We start from the raw sequence: 23481 nt of genomic DNA on the forward strand, positions 1-23481 counted from the left end.
TTTTTGGAAATAAAAGTCATTTAAAACCAATTGACCGACACAAACAATAACCCTTTGAAATCACAAAACTAGTTCAAATTAAAATGAGCGCAAAAGAAACAAGTAAGAGGGTGCTAAGTTCGCCCGGGCCGAGTTTTTTGCGCGGTATCTCTTTTTAGGCAAACAACGAATAATGAATACGAACTGTTTTGCTATTCGAGCTTTATCAAATTATAGTCCGATTCGGACCATACATGAATTGAATGCTCAACATTGCAGAAGTCATTGTGTAACATTTCGGTGCATTCGGATAAGAATGAGCCTTGTAAGGGCTCAAGAAGGAAAATCGGGAGATCGGTTTATATGGGAGCTGTATCAAGCTATAGATCCATTTAGACCATATTGAACCCGCATGGGAGAAGACATTGTACAAAACTTCTGCCAAATTGGATTAGAATTTCGCCCTCTAGAGGCTCAAGAAGTAAATATCCCAGATCGGTTTATATGGCAGCTATATTAGGTTATGAACCGATTTGCACCATACTTAACACAGTTGTTGCAAGTCATAACAAAACACCTCATGCAAAATTACAGCCAAATCGGATGAGAACTGCACCCTCCGGCTCGGGAACTCAAGTTCCCAGATAGGTTTATGTGGCAGCTATATTAGGTTATGAACCATACCATAACACAGTTGGTGAAGGTGATACCAAAACAACACGTGCAAAATTTCAGTCAAATCGGATGAGATTTGCGCCCTTGGAGGCTTAAGAAGTCAAGACCCAAGATCGGTTTATATAACAGCTATATCAAAAAAATGTGGAGTGGGCCCCCCACCCCAAAATAAAATCCTGGCTACGTCCCTGCTTCCATCATACTCCGTGCAGAAAACTAAAGCAGACTAAGGCAGAAATCTGTCACCCGTGTAGGTATTAAAATCGGATTTAAGAAACTGTTGCTCAGCATGCAGGATGATTGGGTCTTATTTCGTCTTCCATAACGGGCATGTATATGTAAACATTACCGAACGATCAGATGAAAATACTTTGGGTTTCAAAAGGTGTGCTGTTTGAAATTGAAATTCTATATACGAATATGTTATTTCGTTGGTGGAGGATGTATAATGAGCCATTTGGATGGTATGCATGTGTGTTTTTGGGGGCTGTTTATCCTAGGCTGCTATACTGGCCTAAAGTGTCCTCGTATATCATAAAAATCGTTGGTAAATTTTGAATAATAAATGTTTCTAGACACAAGAATGAAATTTCAGTTGATTTTTATTAAGTGAACGAACGTAAGTGTGTATAGGTATGCTTCTTATGTATGTAAATGTGCACCTCATCTTGCGTGTTGCTTTTGCCAAAATGTCTCTTGTTGTTGAATTGCAATACTAAGACTTTAACATAAGCTTTGTTTTCCCAATATATTTTGATATGATAAATGAATAATCGTAATAATAATAATACATTTTTATACCTATGTAGTTTTTTTTTTGGAATTTAGTAAAACAATGAACTAAATCAGCCTTATTTGGGGGATGTTTTCGTTTCGTTTTTAGGAGTATAGATGAAAATCGTTTTAGTTCATTTTTTTCTAATAATTGGATCTTTCTTTAAATGTGCCAATTGCAAGGAAAAACATTTCTTCTTTTTTTATAAAAAAAAGGGGAAGGGGGAAAACATTACCGAAGACCAACAATTGCAGAACAATTGCAATTGTTAAGGGTTGCATACATAGACAATATATTAGACATCTCTCTTTATATGTACATCAGCAGCCAAACGGCTGCAAATGAAAGTATCAAAATAAAGGACTTGGCCTGGATTTTGAGATATAGATGGGGTGGAGGGGGAAAAGATTGTACAAACATTCCTTAACATAAGTATGTATATTGCAGGTTTCTATTTTTGTTTTCTGTGTATAATTTTTATTAGTGTAGTTAATGTACCGCGCTTTCGTGAAAGTTTGAGTTCTTTCGTTTCGCACACACAGGCAACGTGTGCGCGAGCAACTCAGATTATTTTATTTACTTTATTATATTTAAATGTAACATTAGTACCTAATTAATAATAATTATTAATGCAAAGTACCTACTAGGTTGGTTATACTCTCGCACGTAACTATGAATTTGTTTGTTTAAAGTTAAATGGTTTTGCTTTATTTTATGGTTATGTTACTATATTTTTGTTTTTGTTCTTGTTTTTGCTGTTGTTGTCAGTATCCTATGATTGGTTTGTACAATTTGTGCTTTTATTTCAACTTCCAATATATGTATGTATGTATGTAAATGGCTGCTTGGATTCGCCAACATTATCACGCCTACATATGTATGCAGTTGGTTTATTTTGTATATCTACGAATGGTTAAGAATTTGCAGGTTCTGCTATTTTCCATTAAAAATATAATTATTTGCTTAACGCATGTAAGTATGTATGCTGTTTGTTTTTCGGTGTTGTTTTTGTTTTTGTTTTTTAGGGGGGAGGGGAAATTTTTATTGTGTGTTTGTATAAGCCCTTTTAGAAAAATAGGTTGTTATTTTTGTTTTAAAAATATTTTTGTTTTTCATTTAGGAATTTACAGTTGTTAGTTTAGTTTAACATTTATCTCAGCTTCTTTTCATAGGGACATAATTTCTACTTCTTCAAGGTTATTCAATTTTGCTCCTGTGATTTTAGTTGATTTTTACAAACTTGTCTTTACGAATTATTTGTACCTTATATTGAATAGTACTCTGGAGTTGTTTTATGATAAGCTCATCAGAAAAGAATATAAAATTTTTATTAATTTTGTAGTTTTATTTTTTTTTTTGTTTGTTTGTTTAGATATGGGAAACCATTTTGAGAACCAAATGTCAGTGTTGTTTTTTCATAGACTCCATTGTGGACATATCACAAAGTGTAGAATTGTCGTAGAAAAAAAAAAATACAAACAAAATGGGAAAAAATAAATGAATTCAAAACGCAGGGTGGCAACATTCTCGGATATAATTAAAACAAAAATGCAGGGAAAACAACAAGTATTAAAAAAAAATGTTGGAAAAAAATAGCAGATCATAGATTCAAAACGTGCTAAACCCATTATGTACCAAGCCAATGAAAAGGGAGGCTATGGAGTAATAAGAAATAGATAGAGTAGATAACATTTTAAACTTTATTACAAATTAAAAAAAAATAAAAATAATAATTCTACCAGCAAATATTTTTATTTATTGTAGGAAAAACCGCCCAAATGGTCGACATCTGGTATAAAGTATGTTAAGAAAATCTCTTAAAACGCAATCATTTGTGGCATTTACTTCGGGTTTGAGCATGGCATAATTACCAGATAGTATGCCGTAAACAGCTGAGTACAATTTTTTCTCGGGAAGTGCACTATCTGTCAACGAGTTTTGGTTGTGCGTGTGTATTGCAGTTAAGAACTATACACACAAAAAAAACAACGGAAAATTGGGCGAACTGGTCACATACACAAAATCAGAGTTGCACTAGTCAATGATTTTGACAGATAGTGCACTCAATATTTTGTTGTTGGGCAACAAATGAATATATCTTGGGTTTGAGTGAAATAGCTCTAATTAGCAGTGGCGCCAATTTGATTATAACAAAACTAATAAAAAAAGGCATGGCAAAATATCTGGGGTCATGCAAGATTCTTAGATTGAGATCACGCGCCTGACTCTACCATTAGTCTTGGCAGAGATTCATTTCATTTTTCATTTAATTTATTTGATTCAATGTAAGAATAGCACAATGAGAATAATATAATTCTTGTAGATTAGTGCTAGTGGATTATGGTAAGTTAATCAAAGTACATTTGAAGAGATAAATAAAAGCAGATTTTAAAAGCTGCTATTAAGACTTTTTATATAAGCTGTCACTTTCTGTATTCATGAGACTTATCTTAAGTACGTCAAATACATATAGAGCGCGCTCTAATCGCATGTATTCTCATGGGTATTGTACATTTTTGTAGAAATGTGTATACATGTATGTTGCATATTTATTCCAAAATCCATTTGCTATTTAAAATTTTCGTGTGTATCATACAATGTGTACAACTTTCAAAGTTGCTATTTTTGAAACTGCATATGACAAATCGTATTGTGTAATAACGACTTATGGAAATTTCTGTGAAACCTGCCAAATTTTATGATTGGATTGGATTCGGTAGAAGGTGACAGCCTATAATCAGACTGTCGCTACTATTTTGCTCATAGAACTCAGTAGCACTTGTACGGAATGTGTTCGCATTATCTTAGTCACCATTTTTTATAGTGCATTTTGACTGTTGTTCGTGTGAAAATTCAAAGTCAGTACTAGGCTTAATTAATAGACAATATTCGAGGGAGAAAACTTAGTACTAGGCTTAAGCGAACCTTAAAGTTGGTACTTGCGAACAGTAAGGACAGTAACAACCAGGAGGGTAAAGTCACGAACAGCCTTTCAGTGAAAAAAGGAGAGTAACGCCTTCTCTGAGGATGGCACAATCCGCATCGTTTGGGTGCTGGGCCATAACGGAGTAAAGGTTGGTATTCTATTCTGCTTTCGAAATAGACGCTGAAATTTGTAATTGTTCCGCGAGTGGAATTTGACAGCAGTCAAATGTTTTTGTTTCCACACCAAAACACGTTTTTTTATCTACACTTATTGTTTTCTCTATTTTATATATTGTTTCTCAAATAAATAAAGAAAAACGAACCATTAAAACCAATAAAACAAACAAAAATTATGCCGGCAATAGCTTCAAGTTTTGCCATTATGCAAGTTTTTTGCCATTTTCCTCACTACAAACAGCGTACTACTTTTCCGCCTGTTTTCAGCCAACGTTTCGCCGACTTTTTTTATATGGAGTTTGACAGCATTCCGCTTGAAAAGCTGATCATAATACTCAGCTTAAGGACAATAACAACCAGAAGGGTAAGGTCACGAACAGTGTTTCAGTGTAAGAATGAGATTAACGCCTTCCCTGAGGATAGCACAATCTGCATCGTTTGGGTGCCGGGCCATAACGGAGTAAGGGGGAATGAAAGGGCAGACGATTTGGCAGTGAAGACCAGAGAACTGCCTCGATAAACTTGGTCAACCCGACGCCCTTCGGGTCGACGCAGTCCGATTTAAGGGCGAGGGCGACAAACGAGCATGTAACACTGCGGGACAGCGAAACAGTCGGAAGGACGGCGAAAAATCTACGAGGTGATCCGGATCGTGAGAGGACGAGACTATTTCTGAAAGGAAGTAAGAAGGAGGTCAGTATAGGTTTTGCTGTCATAACGGGGCACATAGGGCTACGAGCTTACTTATGCAAAATCGGTGCGGCAAATTATTGCATGTGTAGGGCATGCGGTAAAGATGATAAGACGTTGGAGCATTTCCTATGTCCTTGCCCGACTTTCGCGGCTACCAGACACCGGTACTTAGATGGGCACACGACACCAGACATGAACCAACTTATGGAAAACAATTATCGATTTTGTAAGTAACACGGAATTCCTAACTCAACATTTTCTTTTTCGAGGTTACTTTTTAATTTTTAGAGTGCACAACAAGCCTATTGCTGGCTTAGGTGTTTGTCCATGTGGCATGGGGCGGATTAATATTTGCACCCTTTTCAACCTAAGCTAATGTTGCTGCGATATGTCTGCAGAAAATTTCCGAACAACTCTAAAGGTGGAGTTAATACCTTGTGCAATACATCTTTTGCCGTATACGAATTTCTAAAAATCAGCTTAAAAATATAATTTCCAACCTAAAGTTCAAAGAAAATTTTCAATAGATTTATAAATTGTATAGAATGCACTACAATATTTGAACAGCAATTAAATCGAATGTTTAGCGGAGTGAACGCGTTTAAATGTTTAAAGTTGGTTAACTTTAGGAAGTGGCTGTTTCCCAACAACAAAATGTTGAGTGCACTATCTGTTAAAATCAGTGATTAGTGCAACTTATTTTTAGTATGTTACTAGTTCGCGCCATTTTTCGTTGTTTGTGTGTGTGATGGTTCTTAACTAAAATACACACACACACAACCAAATCTTGTTGACAGATAGTGCACTTCGCGAGAAAAAATTTTACTCAGATGTTTACGGTACACTACTTGGTAATTATGTCATGCTTGCGTGCCTTTGTTGCATTTCTCACACAATACAAACCCACCTATTACAACTTTTTTTGAAAACCACGCGAGCACGTGGGGACGCATAGTATGTAACTCCACTTTTAAGGGTTGGTACTCGATTCGGCTTTTCACGTGTGAAAAAAACTATCAAACTTCATATAAAAAAAAATTAAATGAAAAATATGTGAAAAATCAAAAATTTTTTAACTTTTGCGCGTGTCTTTTTTGGGGTTTGCTGAATTTTTGAATTGAATTTTTCAATGCATTGCTCAACGCGCTCATTCTGTTGTGGCAGAATGACAGCAGATCGACAGCAGAGCGTTCAAAACTATTGTGTCGTTGTGCAATACCGTCGCCAACGGTCCATCATGCCATATCAAGCAAAAATTGTATAAACATGCACCGTCGCCTTCCGGGTATTCTATTCTGTTTTCAGTATAGTACTGAGTTCGACTTTTCGCCCAAAACAACTGTCAAAACGCATTATCAAAAATAATGGTGACGGAGAAAATGCGAACACATTCCGTAGAAGTGGTACTGAGTTCTATGAGCCAATTAGTAGCGACATGTCTCTGCATCAATATAAATTTCCCTTCAATTAATTGCAAATGTAATTAAATGCTCACAAAGTGGGTCACAAACAAATCTGTTTCAATGTAGCTGCTTTTGTTGTATGTTGTTGTTTGACTTTTGTAATTGTAATATCGTCAAATAGACAATTTTTGTGCCAATGAACTTAATACTAGTCTTTTTTTTTCATATGCAGTACGACAGTTTACCACATAAAAAGAGGAGAATACAAGTGAATAATGACATAGATGGAGTTGCTTTGCATGTTATAACAATTTAAGCCTAGTACTGAGTTCGACTTTTCGTCAGAACAAAAAGTTCGTACTAGGCTTTGTAAAACAATGGCGCGAAGAAAATGCGAACATATTCCGTAGAAGTGGTACTGAGTTATATGAACAAAATATTAGCTATATTTCGCTGCGTCAGTATGAATTATTGCAAATTTAATTAAAAGTTTACGAACTGTGTCTCATGACGTTGCTTTGCATGGCCGAATTATTTAAAGGTTGTCCCGTTTGACAAAAACATAAAGAAAAAATGGTGAAATCACCATCTTGCCATCAAGCTGATCGACATGTTTTTATCCTATACGTTTTTCTATGTGGGGTTTAACAGGTTTTCATATAAAAAGCCGAATAGAATACAGCCTTAAAGGATATATTAATTTACAATTAGGAGCAGTTGCGCAACAACAAAATTTTAAGTGCACTATCTGTCAAAACAGTTACTTGTTCGAGCCATTTTTCGTTGTTTGTATGTGTATGGTTCTTAACTATAATGCACACACACAATCAAAGCACGTTGAAAGATAGTGCTTACCAATGGTGGTATTCTGTTATGTTAAAACTTCGGTCGATGTGCAGATTACCCCTCACTGATTCCTCTGAAAATTACATATATTGTACAGCGTGCGGTGCTGATTAAAAAATTCCCGGGGGACGGACCTAGGTCTTGAGAAATAGGCGTTGAAAGTGTCGGTTAAAACTATTGAATAACTCGAAAATTTTCCAACTGATTTTACGTCATTAAAAAGCTTGTTTCAAAAGATTTCAGACTTTAAAATTTTGCTTGCTTGATCTCACCTCATAAGTACATCCTGGAGAAAAACTAATTTTACTTACATTTGTTAACATTCAAAATAGGGAATTTTTGACAATCTTAATGATGTTCATGGGCCATATCAAACTTATGTTTTCACAAGTGACTCAACCTTCTTTTTGTAGAAGTGGTACTGAGTTCTTTGAAGAAAATAGTAGCGACATGTCACTGTGCCAGTATAAACTTCGCTTCAATTATTTGCAAAAGAAGTCAGTACTAGGCTTAAAGGTAAAACCAAACACAACATTTTCGTGGGTCGGTTTTTAAAATTATTACACCCAAACCGTAAACCACCGAGGCGGATTTAATAAGGTGGTCTCACGCGAACAACTGTAAACAGCCGGATAGGTTTGACGGTATTATGATGTCAAATTTTTGTTTGCATTCTCTTTGTTGTTATCTTCTTTCTCGCATATTCTCTGCTCATTTACGCACACTTATACACAACGCACACAAATATCTTCGTGTATGTTGGCAAAACGTCGATCAGCTTGATGACAAGATAGCGGACTTCATGACATAATTACCAGGTAGTGTACCGTAAACAGCTAAGTACAAATTTTTCTCGCGAAGTGCACTTTATGTCAACGAGTTTTGGCTGTGTGTGTATTATAGTTCAAAACTAAAACACACACAAAATCAGAGTTGAACTTATCACTGATTTTGACAGATAGTGCCCTCAATATTTTGTTGTTGGGTAACTGCCACTGCCTGCAAATGAATATATCTTGCCGGATTGCTCCATATGATTTGTGGTTCTTGTTAAAATGAGACCGCCTTTAATTGCTTCGCCATGACAGGCCATCAGGCATGACAGGCGTTGCAAAAATGCAACTCTGTACATACATTTCAAAAAAGCAATGCGGAAATGTTAGAAAATGTTCAACTATGATGCCTGAAAGCAACCGCTATTATGTGTTGCCACACGTAAAATTGTGTTTTTGGTCGTCAAAATTAAAAATTGTTTATCTTTTGCGAGTTGGTTTTTTGACATTTGTTTGCAGAGTTGCATTTTTCAACGCGACTCTCCTCAACACGCTCATTCTGTTTAGTCCTTTATACGAATCAGGTTGGTTTTACATACCACGCACAACGTGTGTGTTTACGTAGTGCGCGTTTGTCAAAAAAGTTGAATCAGGTAGTTTAGTATTGCAATGCAACGTAAAAACTTAAGAGACACCAAAAACAAAATAAAACTATTGAAAACTTATAGAAATGAAATAAAAACACAAGATTTAGGTTTCTTTGTAATTATAAATAACAATCGTATATTTCTTTAAATAAGATAAATTGTTTATTTTTGTATATAGTTATAATGTAATGTAAACATAATAAAGATCATTAAAACTTTGTTAAAAAAAATTATATAGAGGGGGAAGTTCAGGCATGTGATTTTGCACAGATAAATGTAAAATTTTGTTTTGTTATTATTGTTGATGATGCTTTGCCATACCTTTTCAACAATTATCAAGATCATTATGAGTAGATTAAAAATTGCATTCAAAAATTTGTTATAAGTAAAATAATAAATCAGCTTATATTTAAAAAATCAAACCTTGCTTTTTTCATAAAAAAATATCACTTAAAGTAAACAAGACGAAAAAAATTTTCATTAAAAATTAACTTTGTTATGAAAACGACAAAATTTTGTATTTATAAAATTTGGAAAAAAATGGTTTAAAAAATGGCCACTATCACGAATTTTATTCAAATCACGGGTAAAATCATAATAGTTTATAAATACATTCCATGTTTGTTTGTATGTTTTCGCGTATGAATGTAGTTGAAAAAAAAAATAACAGTAAAGGATTTCTCTTTTTGAAAAGTAAAACAATATAAATCAATAATAATAGATGATAATTAGGCACATGTACGTTTTTTTTTTGTTTTTTGTAGCTGTATTCACGTTTTTGCAGAATAAACTAAATAACAATCCGATTGGTAGTAATAATTGAGGACTTGCTAAATTGAACAAAATTCATAATAGTTGCACTTGGGACGACAACAAACAAAAGACCTACAAATACAATAATGCAATTGCATTATAGCACACGGCCGAGACAATACACGCTTACATTTCTCTTGGATTGTGATTTCAATGCGAACATATTTGAGTTTTTTTTTCAATCCGTCCAGATACTCTGAAATGTGGCTAAGTCTAACTGAATAATTCGTTATCGAACATTAAAAAAAAAATGGGTAATAACTCTAACATATGTTTCCTATAAGTTTAGTATGCATTTCTTTTTCATTAGAATTTTTGGAGAGTGTTTGTACACAAAAAAGAACTTCAATGGTATGCTTTCTATAAGAATAATTCTGTTTTTCCGTAAATGATCAGCTTTTGAGGGGGAGAGCAAATTAACTCAAATAGTAAATAGTTGAAATGTTTTCAGTGTACCAGAGTTGCTTTTTTGTTTATTTTTATTGTTGGTTAGTTTACACACATTCTCATTATTATGCAATAGCTTGAAGCTGTTTTTTTTTTGTTTTCGTATGGTAGCAAATAATTGTTCTATTACTTTGTGGCGATTAATATACGATCTAGGTATGTATGTATGTGCTAGTTTCTTACATGGGAGGGCGGGGGTCGGGATCCTGGTTTGGGTGGTTCATTTATTTTATTGGGTAGTTCTGTGAGTTGATGTTTACTTCGTCGTTCCTCCTCACTTCACTAGTGTACTACCTTGTGTTAAAATATTTTATTTAGCTATTAGTAGAGTTTAAGTGATAGATTTAAACTATTCTTAATATTTGCTTTATTTTGTCCTTTTTCGAAGGGGTGATATCCGGTAATACTCTTAATGCTGTATGCTTTGCTTTGCTTTTTCCCGCTCTAAGCAATTTACAATAGATGGAGGAGTTAGAATTCATTTATGTGTAAATATTTATACATATATGTTTGCTGTTTTCAGTATTTGCTCTATGTATGTATGTCATATATATATATATATATATATATATATATGTATATATTAATAATAACTATTTGATGTTTAGTAAAATTGATCTAGTTTTATTTGTTTGCATTATATATTGTTATTGTTGTTTGTTGTTGGTTTTTGTGTTGTGTTGGTTTGAATCATCCTTTAAGTCATTTACTTAACTTAAGAGCTATTTTAATAAGAGTTTTTATGTACGGTTGAATTTTTGTTTGCTTATTTTCTTTTAGTTTACTCCTGTTTCAGATGCAATGCCAAGATGCTCCTTTTTGTTTTGTTTTTTCTTTTTTTTTAGTTTAAGTTTAAGTTTAACGATAATAATAAAGTTTATTTTGTTTTACTGTAATTCTATTTCGAATTCTTTTAAAACTAACGAAAAAATTGTCTAAAAACTTATCAAATAAATTCATAAAAATAATTTAATTATATATGTGTGGGTGTAAACAAAATTAAACATTTGATTAAAAATAAAAAACAAAACAGAAAAAAAAACAAAAAGTGTATACTACATATAAAGTATAAATTTGTATGGTAATAAAAAAAAGAAATACCAAGTACACATATTTTGGAAAGATATGTACGTACGAACATGTATGTATATATGTATAAAAATATATACAGTTACATTTTAATAATAAATAATAAAAAAAAAAACATTTAAAGAAAATATTGAATTTTGTTTCCAGTGTAAAGATATAAAACAAATAATGAAAAAAGCCGAACAACAGTAAACGATTCGATAACGAAACCTTTTTTTAGGTAATGTACAGAGGGTTAAGCGCTGACATATGCTCTGAAGTAATGGATTTGAGAACATACATTAATAATTTTTACTTTGCGATCTGGAGAGAGAGAGAGATAGAGAGAGGCATTTTCTGTGATATGTAATTTGCAGCAACATAACCGCTTTCAAAGCACATCATGCCATCTTGCGGCAAATTGCATTGGAACTATTTCCCCACCACTCTAGGGATATGTTGAAACATTGCAAAATGAAAGATGAACAGTGGAACTAATCAATTTACAAAGGTGATCTATTCTAAAAATTTAACAATTGCCAATCGCATCACCTCGTTCTCTCTCGTTGTGATAACTAGCAGACACTTCGGAATATTTCTCAGTAAAAGCATTGAATCGGTTAATCATAAGAGTATTACTTAAGTACTTGTGAATTAAGGAACAATGTGAGTTGGAGAACATTAGAAAAATAAGTTTCTACAAGACTCTCTCTCACTCTCTATCAAATAGTGGCTGTGTTTTATTTTAGTAATATATAGTGCAGTAGGAGGCCACCGTAGCGCAGATGTTAGCATGTTCGCCTATGACCCTGAACACTAGGGTTCGAATCCTGGCGAGACCATCAGAAAAAAATGTTCAGCGGTGGTTTTCCCCTCCTAATGCTGACAACATTTGTGAGGTACTATGCCATGTAAAACTTCTCTCCAAAGAGGTCTTGCACTGCGACACGTCGTTTGGACTCGGCTATAAAAAGGAGGCCCCTTATTATTGGGCTTAAATTTGAATCGGACTGCACTCATTGATATGTGAGAAGTTTGCCCCTGTTCCTTATGGGCAAAATTTGCATTTTCTATATAGAGCAGTGCAATGAAATTTCTATGAATATGACATCTATCCAGGACAACGAAGTTCTGGATAGATGTAATTTTCATAGTATATAGCATATAGTACCATAACATAATTACTAGTAGTGTAACGTAAACAGCTGAGTAAAATTTTTTTCTCGCTAAGTTTTAGTTGTGTGTATGTATTATAGTTAAGAACTATAGCACGCATAAACAAGGAAGCATGGCGCAAACTAGTAACATACACAAACTCAGAGTTGCACTAATCACTGATTTTGACAGATAGTGCACTCAATATTTTGTTGTTGGGCAACTGCCACTACCTCTAAATGAATATATCTTGTATAGTACTAAAATAAAACCCAGCCACTATTGTTGGAAAGTGTTATTGGCACCACTGAGAAAACCGGATGGCAAAACCATTTTACGAGATCAATTGGGTGCGTCGCAATCTGTGAAAATGTACAAAACATTATTTAAAAAAAGGAATCACAGTGGAAATACCTAAACAGGAACAGTTCAACAAGTCAATCAATGACTATGGAACATTTGCCATGTTTAAATGATAACAGTGTTCTAACATTTTTGATGCGAACACACTGCATCAGTCCTGAATGAGCTGAATAATTTCCTATTCATGCTTGCCAATTGCGACTTTTACAACTTTGCAATGATTTACAAAATTAAAATGATTTCCGTATGGGTTACTGTTAGTGAAAGATGTTCTTCTGGAACCTAGTCGTCAAGCTGTGATGTGTGGTAAACTTCCATTTTATTCAGAGAGCAATGTTCATAGCTGAACGAGCCACGAGGCCAATCATCATTCCGTTATGATTTACCGTTTCAATTGCTTTCCATCATGTCTTCGAGCGTAGATTAGTTAAAGTGTATAGTAAAGGCAAATTTGCAAGGAGAATAAATTCTAATCTTTTCATGAAGTCTAACATTGGGCCCAACAAATTTGGCGGTATTCAATTTTAGTAACATAACTATGGAAGGATGTGCTAGAGGAGGGTTTTTTTTCGTCAAACACCACTTTGGATTGGGAGCTGGGCTATCTTGCCATAACAACAACAAAAAACAATGCTTCCTTTAACATTGCAACAGCACAACTTGTTGCTGCTGCTCCGGTTGTGGTGTGGTTTGTGATGTTAAAATCGTCTCGTTGGCATCATTGGGTACGTGAGAAACAGATTTCAATAGAAGTTGTTTAGGCTGATGCGATACTGCCCCAAAATGTTGATTGGTTATCACTGTCAGTGTTGCATTGGCTGACACATGATGTCCTTGGATTCGCTGCCGTTGTTGTGGCGACTGCTGTTGCTGCTGATGATGTTGTTGTTGATTATAATGATAATTATCACTGGCGTTAGAAGGCTTAAAGAAATGTTTGCTATTCTTGGGCTTAACAATGACGGAAGTGGCAACAGCTCCGCACAATTCGCTATTGACTGCTGAGGTGGTAGCTCTACTTAGTGCTGCTTCTGATGTAGTTGCGTTGGTGGTAGTATTGGGAATAAGTGACGTATTGCATTTTTTTGATTGTTTGTTTGCTAAAGTTTTTAATGAGATTGTGTTGTTGGAGGATGCAGAGCGCTTATAGCTAGCCTTTGTTAATGTCTCCGTTGGTGGTTTTACTGTTGTTACTGTTGTTGTTGTTAGAGCGTTTACGTTTGATGGTGGTGACGATAAAGACGATGGTGAATATGCCAATGCGGATGCGGATGGTATTGAAATAATTGAAGATCCTGGTGTAGTTGATGTAGATGATTCATTTGTTTTAGTAGTTGTTGTTGTTGTTGTTGCTGCTGCTACAGTGGCTGTTGTTGATGCTGTTGTAACTGTTGTTAGATTTATGCTCGCCGCCGTCGACGTTAACAACGATGGTGACGCAGCATTTTCAGTCAAATTTGTTGATGTAGTCGCCGCAGTCGTCGTAGTCGTTGCCATCTTCGACGATTTGGGCCTTTTTCAGTCACCAAATCGGCTGCAGGCCTTTTTCCACCTACATTGGGTGCACCACATATCGCGGCGGTCCATGCCATAGACTTTGCGACACTTCTTATTTTCGCCTCTAGTGCGGCGATTCGGTGAGTTGGGCGTTTGTCTATTAGCATGTTGCACAGCGACATGCTGTTGGTGGTGTAGATGGCCCCCCGCCGCCGCCGACGCCACTACTGATGTTGTGGCAGTGGACGAAGCACAATTGGAGTTTGTATTGTTGGCAACCATTCGGTTGCTGGCAGTGGCTGTTGGCGAATGCTGCAAATGATGTTGCTGCTGTTGGTGATGGGGCTGATGGTGATGTTGCAGTTGATGGTGGGTCTCTTGATGGTGGCCATTACTGCTATTGGTGCCCCTAACACCACGCACTTGTGTATAATTTGGTGTTATGGTGACTGTAGCCAGCTGATGCTGCTGGTGTTGCTGCTGCTGCTGTTGTTGTTGTTGTTGCTGTTGTGGTTGATTACTGTGATGGTGCTGACTGTTGCTATTGTGTGTCGTAACCGTTACATTTTGTTGCGACAACTGTTGCAGCACACTATTGGCACTGTTGTTGTGATGTACTACTACAGCATTTGTCATATTGTTATTGGGACTGATCGACGGCGCTGGGCTACTGTAGTTGTGATGTTGATGGACGTATGTCGGCGATGGATATGGCGCTGCTGATTGGGACGGACGTGGAGAGCCCCGGGCATGTTTATTGAGTTGTGGTGATGATGTCGTTGGCTGCTGCTGCTGTTGTTGTTGTTGTTGATTGTGATAATTACTTGCGGCAGCATTATTTGAGGTGTTTGTTGTAGTCATCACTGTGTTTGCTGTGGCCGGTGGCCATGTGTAATTGTGATGGGCCAACGGTGATGTTGGTATACAACTGGTATTATTATTGTGTAATTGTTGTTGTTGGCTGCTGCTGATATACACTGTCTGACCATTAATGTGATGCACATGATGTCTGCCATTTATGCTTTGCTGTTGGGCGGCAGCGCGTCCTTGTCTGCATTGTGGGTGAAGACGGAAATAAAAATCAAAAACACATAATTTCAAGATCAATATATCTATATATAGAATGAATGCTTACTTGTAATTCCCGACTAGTTGTTTTTGGTATTCGGGATCTTCGTGTGGCGGGCGTGCCATGTCACGGTGGCTAAGTGTTGGTGGTGATGTAGGACTAGGAGTTTTGCAGTCATCGTCATCATCCTCGACCTCTGTATAATAGAACTCCTCTTCATGGCTATCGCTGTCATGACTATCACTATCTAAATGGTGATCGGCTGTGCGACGAGCTTTTTTACTACAACAAAAAAGTTAAAAAAAAAAACAAACAAATTAGAATTTCTTTTATAAATTCCCCACTAGATTTCAAATACCTAGTTTTCCTTTGCACTAATGCTCTAAAAATCTTAAACCTGAATGCCTTTACAGGCTGACCCCGGCGCTGAATCGCTGTGAGCACCCCACAGACTGGACCTTTGAGGTCCGATCTGTGTGATATTCATAACTGTCAGGAGAATCTTAGCTGTGAGCAACTGGGCGCGTCCACAGCTTCCACAGCCGGAACGAGCTTGCTCATCTACAGGAGCTTGACGAGGATCGCCACCTCCACATGCAAATGTGTACGAATTGTAAATAGATTTGTAGAATTTTTACTTACAAAAACCTCCAAAACTACTCACTTTCATTTATGATTCTTTTTTCGAAACAGTTTTCCATTAGCGTACATAGCATGTATCAGTATTTAGCAAGTGCAAATGCTACCTTCATCATTACATCGAATATAACACCAAAATTTGTTGGTTACTGCATTTTAACACCAGTTTGTTTCTTATACATTTAAAATGCATTGTAATGTAAGGTCTCAGTAAAATTTGAAACAATATACAATGTTAATTGTGCAAGCGAAAAAAAAGTTGTTTCTTAATTTTCGCATTTGTTGTTTATAAAGTAGCTCATATTAAGTAGCTTCGTATTTCACTGCATTTATAATCTCTTTGACTGTCACATTAATTAGTTTAGTGTTCCATTACTGTGTATGTATGGATAAGCATGTATATCTATTAAAACGCTTTCTTTATTTATGACAACTCACTTTCAAATTATTTGGCCGTTATCGTAACGACATTACAATCAGTGGCAACGCCAGCGCATAGTTGCTATGCGTAACAACTGTTTGGCCACATGTTTATCAATGCTATGTCAAGACTATTGGTGTCTGGTAACACCACTTTTTTACTCGCTGAAGTGTATCAGGGATGCCAAGTGTTAAATGACAAAACAACCACTTTTTTAGTTATTAGATATTGTATATAGGAATATTGGTGTGTATTATGGGTCATGCACACTTAGAGATCACATTTTTTATTTGGAGTGATAGCATGATATAATTACCATGATAGCATGATATAGTAAACACCTAAGTACATTTTTTTCTCGCGAATCTGCCAACGAGTTTTGGTTGTGTGTGTTATAGTTAAGAACCATACCGCACAAACAAAGAAAAATGGTGCCAACTAGTAACATACTCAAAGTCAGAGTTGAATTAATCACTGATTTTGACATATAATGCACTCAATATTTTGTTGTTGGGCAACTGCCACTATATGTAAATGAATAAATCTTGAGTGATAGTTCGGTCGTCAGTCATAAACTGCTAAAGTAAATTTGAACAAATGTCGAATAAAGACAATTACTTCGCGCAAGTCAACTTTAACGAATATAGAATAAAACGAATCTGTAATTTCTGACTTTGAGAAGCAATGATTGTATCATTTTTGTACCGAGTAATGGCTGTATTTTTACATAATAAAGCCAAATGAATTTAGCCTTGCTGCATTAAATTCCACTATTCTCCCAATGGCAACGTAGTAACTTAATCTAGAATGCAATGCCAAAAGTTGCTCAACTTTTTAGTAACAATTGTGTATTTCTTTATTACATTTCCTACTTAACATTTCATATATCTTATTTTAATAAATAATAAAGTAAATTTAATCACACAATTTTCCAGCTTGTTTAAACACACAAAGTCGCCAGTTAAATAATATTGGTGTTGGCAACCCTAACTTGTGGTACTCGTTGGTGCTGGCAGTCTTTTTTTGCATTACTAACTCGTCATTTTACACTTAATTGTGTGTTTTACGGCACTCTATTGTGAAAATAAAGAAAAGTACTAAAATATTAATGGGAGAAGAAGGCTGAATGTAAAATTTATACAAGCGGTTTGACTAAATCAGTGAAATCTTTGTGATATAACAAACAAAGCTCAGCAACCAGAATTTGCGAATTTGCAAATCAAACTTAGCAACGTGTTGTGTCCCGTTCGCCGTTTACAACAACAAGCATAGCACTCCAACGAAAGCACCAAACAACACGTCCAAATAATAGAAATCGAAAATTTTTCCCTGACCTGACGGGAACAAATAACAATCAATCACTTACACAATAAGGCAATAAAAAAATCTTCCAACAACATCAACGAAACATTACAAAATCCGTTGCCCTAGAAGTTACAGTTGGTGTATGCACAGAAGCAGACAAGAACCATCGACCTCAACCTCGTGCAGGAAGTGTGTGTTCTGATCCAGGGGCAAAATAAGAAGAAACCAAACCAAGTGGTGATTACAGTCAATTATTACACTTAAGATCAACAACACAAGCGAACGCAAGCGAGAAAGCCGCAACAAAGAAATGTCTGCAATTTCTCCAAATACCAGCGCCAGCATAGCGAACAGTTCATCAACCTCCTCCTCCTCGACTTCCGCGGCGTCCGCGGCCTCACTGTCGAGCAATGCCATTGCAGCTGCCATTTTGCCTGTCGCCCTGAGTTCATCCTCATCGTCGGGGTTAAGTGCAAGTGGTACTTGCAGCTTCAATGGAGTCTTAATTAGCGAAATTTCCGACGAAAGCAAATTGGAATTTAGCCCTAAACACAAGGGATCTTGTTCTTTGTTATGTAGCTACGATTCGCAAGGTGTACTTATAAAAATAGCTTTGGGTGAGTACCCGTTTAATTCTGAGAATGAATTTAGCTTATATCCCAGCACGTTTTGTTTTTTTTTTTGTTATCAAATTGATGCTTGTTTCATTATGTGTGTGTGTGTGTCCGTGTGTATAGCCCCTGTAATCAATTCTTTTTCTTTTCTTCATTTAGACAATTCACCGACAAATGTTATTAAGGATTATTTATTAACAGCAGATACCGACTCGGCGCAAGTTGGACGAAAGACATTTGCAGTTTCTTTTGATAATGACAACTACATTCTACGCTTTCCCACGGAGCCAGGTACAAAATACTACTGACATGGGACTGTGAACTTTGTGTGCAACTGTTTTTTTTTCTTTTTAGAACAACTACGGTTTAGGAAACTTATTGATCATGTTAAGCGACTGCGGCCAAAGTCAGTATTCTCACAGCGCACCGAAGAGTCTTCCGCTTCGCAGTATTTTCAGTTCTATGGCTATCTGTCACAACAGCAAAATATGATGCAGGACTACGTTAGGACCAGCACATATCAAAGAGCTATTCTGGGAAACGCCATGGATTTTCATGTGAGTTCTATGCGTTTTTTTTGCTTGGCTTTGAACAAAACTAAATTTTTATTGTAGAACAAAATTGTTTTGGATGTTGGCGCTGGCTCGGGTATTCTTTCATTTTTTGCGGTCCAGGCAGGCGCAGCAAAAGTCTATGCCATTGAGGCATCCAATATGGCCCAGTATGCGCAGCAACTAGTTGAATCGAATCATGTTCAAGATAAGATATTTGTAATGCCTGGTAAAATAGAGGAAATCGATTTACCCGAACAGGTCGATGTGATTATTTCGGAGCCCATGGGCTATATGCTCTATAATGAACGTATGCTGGAGACTTATTTACATGCACGCAAATGGTTGAAACCTAATGGAAAAATGTTTCCCACCCATGGTGATTTACATGTGGCCCCATTTTCCGACGAGGCACTCTATTCGGAACAATACAATAAGGCGAACTTTTGGTATCAATCTGCATTCCATGGTGTCGATTTGACAACTCTGCACAAGGAGGGCATGAAGGAGTACTTCCGCCAGCCTATAGTGGATACTTTTGATATTCGTATATGTATGGCAAAGTCAGTGCGTCATGTTTGCGACTTTATGAGAGATAGCGAAAATGATTTGCATAATATTGGTAAGTGGCAACGAGGAAGAGATATTATTCGCTATTTTAATATTGGATTCTTTACGCAGATATACCCTTGGAATTTCATATTTTACAAACTGGCATTTGTCATGGTTTGGCTTTCTGGTTTGATGTGGAATTTTGCGGCTCTAGCCAGCAGGTTTGGCTATCTACTTCTCCTACGGCACCATTGACACACTGGTACCAAGTACGTTGTTTACTGCCAATGCCAATTTTCATAAAACAGGGCCAAGTGTTGACCGGTCGCGTTCTTTTGGAAGCCAACAGACGGCAGTCTTATGATGTAACCATTGATTTGCACATCGAAGGCACCTTGATATCATCCAGTAACACATTAGATTTGAAAAATCCCTATTTCCGTTACACTGGCGCCGCCCCTGTGCCACCCCCTGGTACTTGTACACAAAGTCCCTCTGAACAATACTGGTCCCAAATCGATACGCAAGGGCAACGTACAAGTGAGCATGGTTTCACAAAATAGTTATTACAAAGACTTTGGCTTTTGTAAACATAACGTACTTTCCTTTGTTTTGTTTTTTTTTTCCTCTATTTCTGTTGTAGCCGGTAATATGGTTAATGGCATGGCTGTTAATGGTCTCACCGATTCTATGGACATTTCTCATACGCTTATGCATCCTCAGTCGTAAATATTTTATATACATATACTATAGAGACAAGATATATTCTGAAACCATACCAACCAACAATCACCGCAAGAAATCTACCATCCCACCACCATACACATTTTCCCATTTGCCCGTAAGCAAGCAGTCTTTCCAACCATTTTAGACTACAAACTACAAAAAAAACCACACACACACTCATAACTAACTTATATATTATAATTGTCGGAGTCTTTTAAATTTATTTTAAGTGTAGCTTTAGATGTTTTATTTTATTTTTTTTTACAAATTTGTATTTTTACGCATTTTTAGAGAATTCTTTGTTATGTTCTAATATATATATATATTTATTCCATGCTTTTTTTACCTTGCAAAATCTCTCGGATTATATTAAGTTCTGCGGAAAAGTTTAATTTCATTTAATGTTTGTCATTTAAGAAAAATAAATTGTTTGTTTTGTTGTATTTTGGTTGAAAATTATGCCCCCGCCCTGTATCTTGTTGCCTTTTATGTTTACTTCATCACTCGTGCATAGGATCAGTCATAAAAGTCGAAGAAAAAAAAAAAAATATAATAAAAATTTTCGTACATTTCGATTTGAGTTGGAAAACTAAATTTTCGTTGCCTGGTCATTGAAGGTGTTCATGGAACCCTTACAGATTTTCGTGCAGAGACATTGCATTTTTTTTATTAAGAAGCTCTGTAGCTATTTGTAGGTTAATACTGTCGTATCGTATTTTATTTAGGGCGTTCATAACTCGTAGAAGGTAATAAAAAGCTTCCTTAATTTATATTTTTAGTTTTTCTAAAGACCCATTTACTTTATCGTCATCTTCATCATCATCTTCATCGTTTTAATTAAGAATGTATTTGTAAATGTTGTATGATGTCTTGAATAGTTAGGATATATTATTCTCAACACAAAATCACAGCCATTTTTTCTTTTAAGATTACATTACCGTGTAGGATATAACGTTTTAAGTTGATCTATTGTTTAGTTTTGCGCTGTGCGACAGTCGCAAACGGCAAACTGGCAAAAGGACTATTTAAGAACACTGATATTATTATGTTTCGCCGCCTCCCCCTATACCGCTATATGGGAATTTAATAGAACGAACTAAAGCTCTTTGCTTGTACTAAACATACATATGTATACACATGTTCTATCTATATATAGACCGAGATTATATTTATTGTTTTAAATGCTAAGTTAATCACAAACACCCACTTGATTTACAAGAAATATACCATATTATTAACAAATGCTATGGTAGAGAATGGAGAATGAAAACGAACTGCAAACAGAGAGGATGATCAATGTGAAACTCACTTAAATGTATTGTAGAGTTTTACTCCTTTACGCATTCAATTCTTATAGAATGAAATCTTTATGGATAAACTATGCTAGATCTCCTTAAAATTATACAATACACACATACATATATACAGACTTCTTAGATACAAACAATAAAGAAAATCCAAAAATAAACAATTTCTATTAGAGTGTAGTGTTTTTGCTATCTATACCACATACTTATAAACTTGCAAACAAACTGGGATATGAATGATGTCCAAGGAAAACCAAAACATACGAAAACATTACCAACAAAAATTAAAGAAAAACAAAAGAAAATTTAAATTGTTTTGTGGTTTCATTGCAATTGATTGAAGTACAATGCTCCAGAATGGAATTTTTCGGAGAAGTTTCCTAAGAAGTTGTGAGTTTTCAAAATTTTGGAAAAAGGGTTGCACATGTGTACTTTAATATGGAAAACTACCTTCACTATGGGAATGACATTCGGGTGCGTTATTGGTTTCAGCCCCTCTTTGTCAGATACATTTATATCATAATGCTAAAGGTGACATTTTAACTATTGAACTATTCTGGCACATTATTCCCTTGATAATCTGAACTTGTTTCTAGCAGCGAGAGGTTAACTGAAACTAAGAAACAGTCCCGATTTTTAAAGCACTAACTATCATTCCATTTGCCAATTCGATGCTCGCAGCACTTTGTCTATCAAAAATGCCATTGAGCTTCTTATAGGGCAGGTTAGGTTTAAGTGGCAGTCTACAATCGGACTCACTAAGACGTTGTTTCTGTTGTAGCCACTCAGGTTTTTTGTAGTCTCTTCTCCTTCGATGTCCTCACAGCTTCTGCAAAAGTCCACTGGCTACCTTCAGTATGTCAGCATGTTTCCCATTAGACAGTGACCTGTCATGACGGACAGAATGGCTGAGACGTCTGTTCTAGCCAATGACAGCCAGGCGGCATACCTCTTCAAGTCTAGATGCGGCCACTCATTTTTTGGAATGCTCACAGCCCCCTCTTTGTGACCATCTAAAATTCATTGTTCTTCGGGCTAGAGGCATAGCCACAGATTCCAGTTTCCCTGAAATGTATGAGGTAGTTAGGTAGGTAGGTAGGACAAGTCTGATCGCAATATGATGATAGACTTAAGGTTGCAAGTAAAGATATCTGCAGAAGATGCGAGGGCGTCCAGGAAGAAGATACGATAGAACATCTGCTGTGTGTGTCCCGCACTGCTAAGCAGATGGAGTTAAGGTTCTTTTTTTTATTCTTGAGGATTTGAATTAGCGGATGTGAACATTCGCAAGTTGTTGGGTTTTCTGAAGCGATCTGGATGGTTCAACGGTAGGAACTATGAGCACGGGATTACTGCGCTTCGATTTGTGTGGAGTTCAACGTCATTGCGAGAAGTTCAGCTGAGAGCTAATGGCCGCGTCCACAGGCGGCATATAGTGAAATGCTCCGTATAAGAAGTAATTGCAATTGCAGTCGGGGATAATCGACGATGTAGAGTGGAGAGTCTGTAAGAGCCTGTAATACTCGGCGCCCCGGCAGTCGAGTTGGTAGCGTGCTTGGATTACCAGTGCGGGGGTCGTGGGTTCGATTCCCGCCAGTAGCCTTGGTCTGTCGCTATTGTGATATCACAATGGACATAAAATTGTCTAAGTGAGTCTGTAAATGACTGCCACTCTTACCTAACCTAGTACTCGATATGACATGACGAGTTATTGACGCTATTAAATAAACATTGGCCATAAAGTTCTCACGGCGATCTGTGCTATGAACCCCAACGAGCTTTCACGGCGAGGCTAATTACTTCCACATACAAATGTAGCTACAATTCTCAGATTGTTGCAAAACTACATATTTGACAAGGGAAAATATGTCAATTCGCCATTGAAAGAGGCATCTGTATAAAAATAGACATACTACCTGTAAAATAGGAAACCCTATGAGATTAGGAGTTGAAACACACCTCATTTGTGTAATCCTTTGTGTAGAGGCTCAAGGTTCATGTTGTCAACTAGTTGAGACTTATAAATCAAAAAAATACCAGAAGTCAGGGTATTTCCATTCA

General features: G+C 36.2%; 3 protein-coding genes across 4 annotated transcripts in view; 1 reads left to right on the forward strand and 2 right to left on the reverse strand.

Annotated features, from left to right (window-relative positions):
• Positions 1–13378: 13378 nt before the first annotated feature.
• On the reverse strand, positions 13379–14236 carry LOC106084262 (uncharacterized). The gene has a single exon (XM_013247836.2). It carries the CDS (start codon positions 14234–14236, stop codon positions 13379–13381), a length of 858 nt encoding a protein of 285 aa, XP_013103290.2.
• Positions 14237–14257: 21 nt separating this feature from the next.
• Positions 14258–23481, reverse strand: part of LOC106084263 (LIM domain-containing protein A) — a 906287-nt gene continuing 897063 nt past the window's right edge. For both annotated transcript variants that reach the window (XM_059363496.1, XM_059363495.1), the window contains 2 exons: positions 15372–15587; positions 14258–15287 (listed from right to left, as the gene is read on the reverse strand). In XM_059363496.1, the coding sequence (XP_059219479.1) occupies positions 14258–15287; positions 15372–15587 (1246 nt within the window). The remainder of the gene's footprint in view (positions 15288–15371; positions 15588–23481) is intronic.
• Positions 17353–21731, forward strand: LOC106084265 (histone-arginine methyltransferase CARMER). The gene is made up of 6 exons (XM_013247839.2): positions 17353–18287; positions 18444–18575; positions 18639–18841; positions 18899–19457; positions 19517–19927; positions 20031–21731. The coding sequence occupies exons 1-6, from the start codon at positions 17981–17983 to the stop codon at positions 20114–20116; spliced, it is 1698 nt and encodes a 565-aa protein (XP_013103293.1). The 5' UTR covers positions 17353–17980; the 3' UTR covers positions 20117–21731.

The sequence above is a fragment of the Stomoxys calcitrans genome, chromosome 2 (genome assembly GCF_963082655.1).
Source record: "Stomoxys calcitrans chromosome 2, idStoCalc2.1, whole genome shotgun sequence".
Classification (NCBI taxonomy): domain Eukaryota; kingdom Metazoa; phylum Arthropoda; class Insecta; order Diptera; family Muscidae; genus Stomoxys; species Stomoxys calcitrans.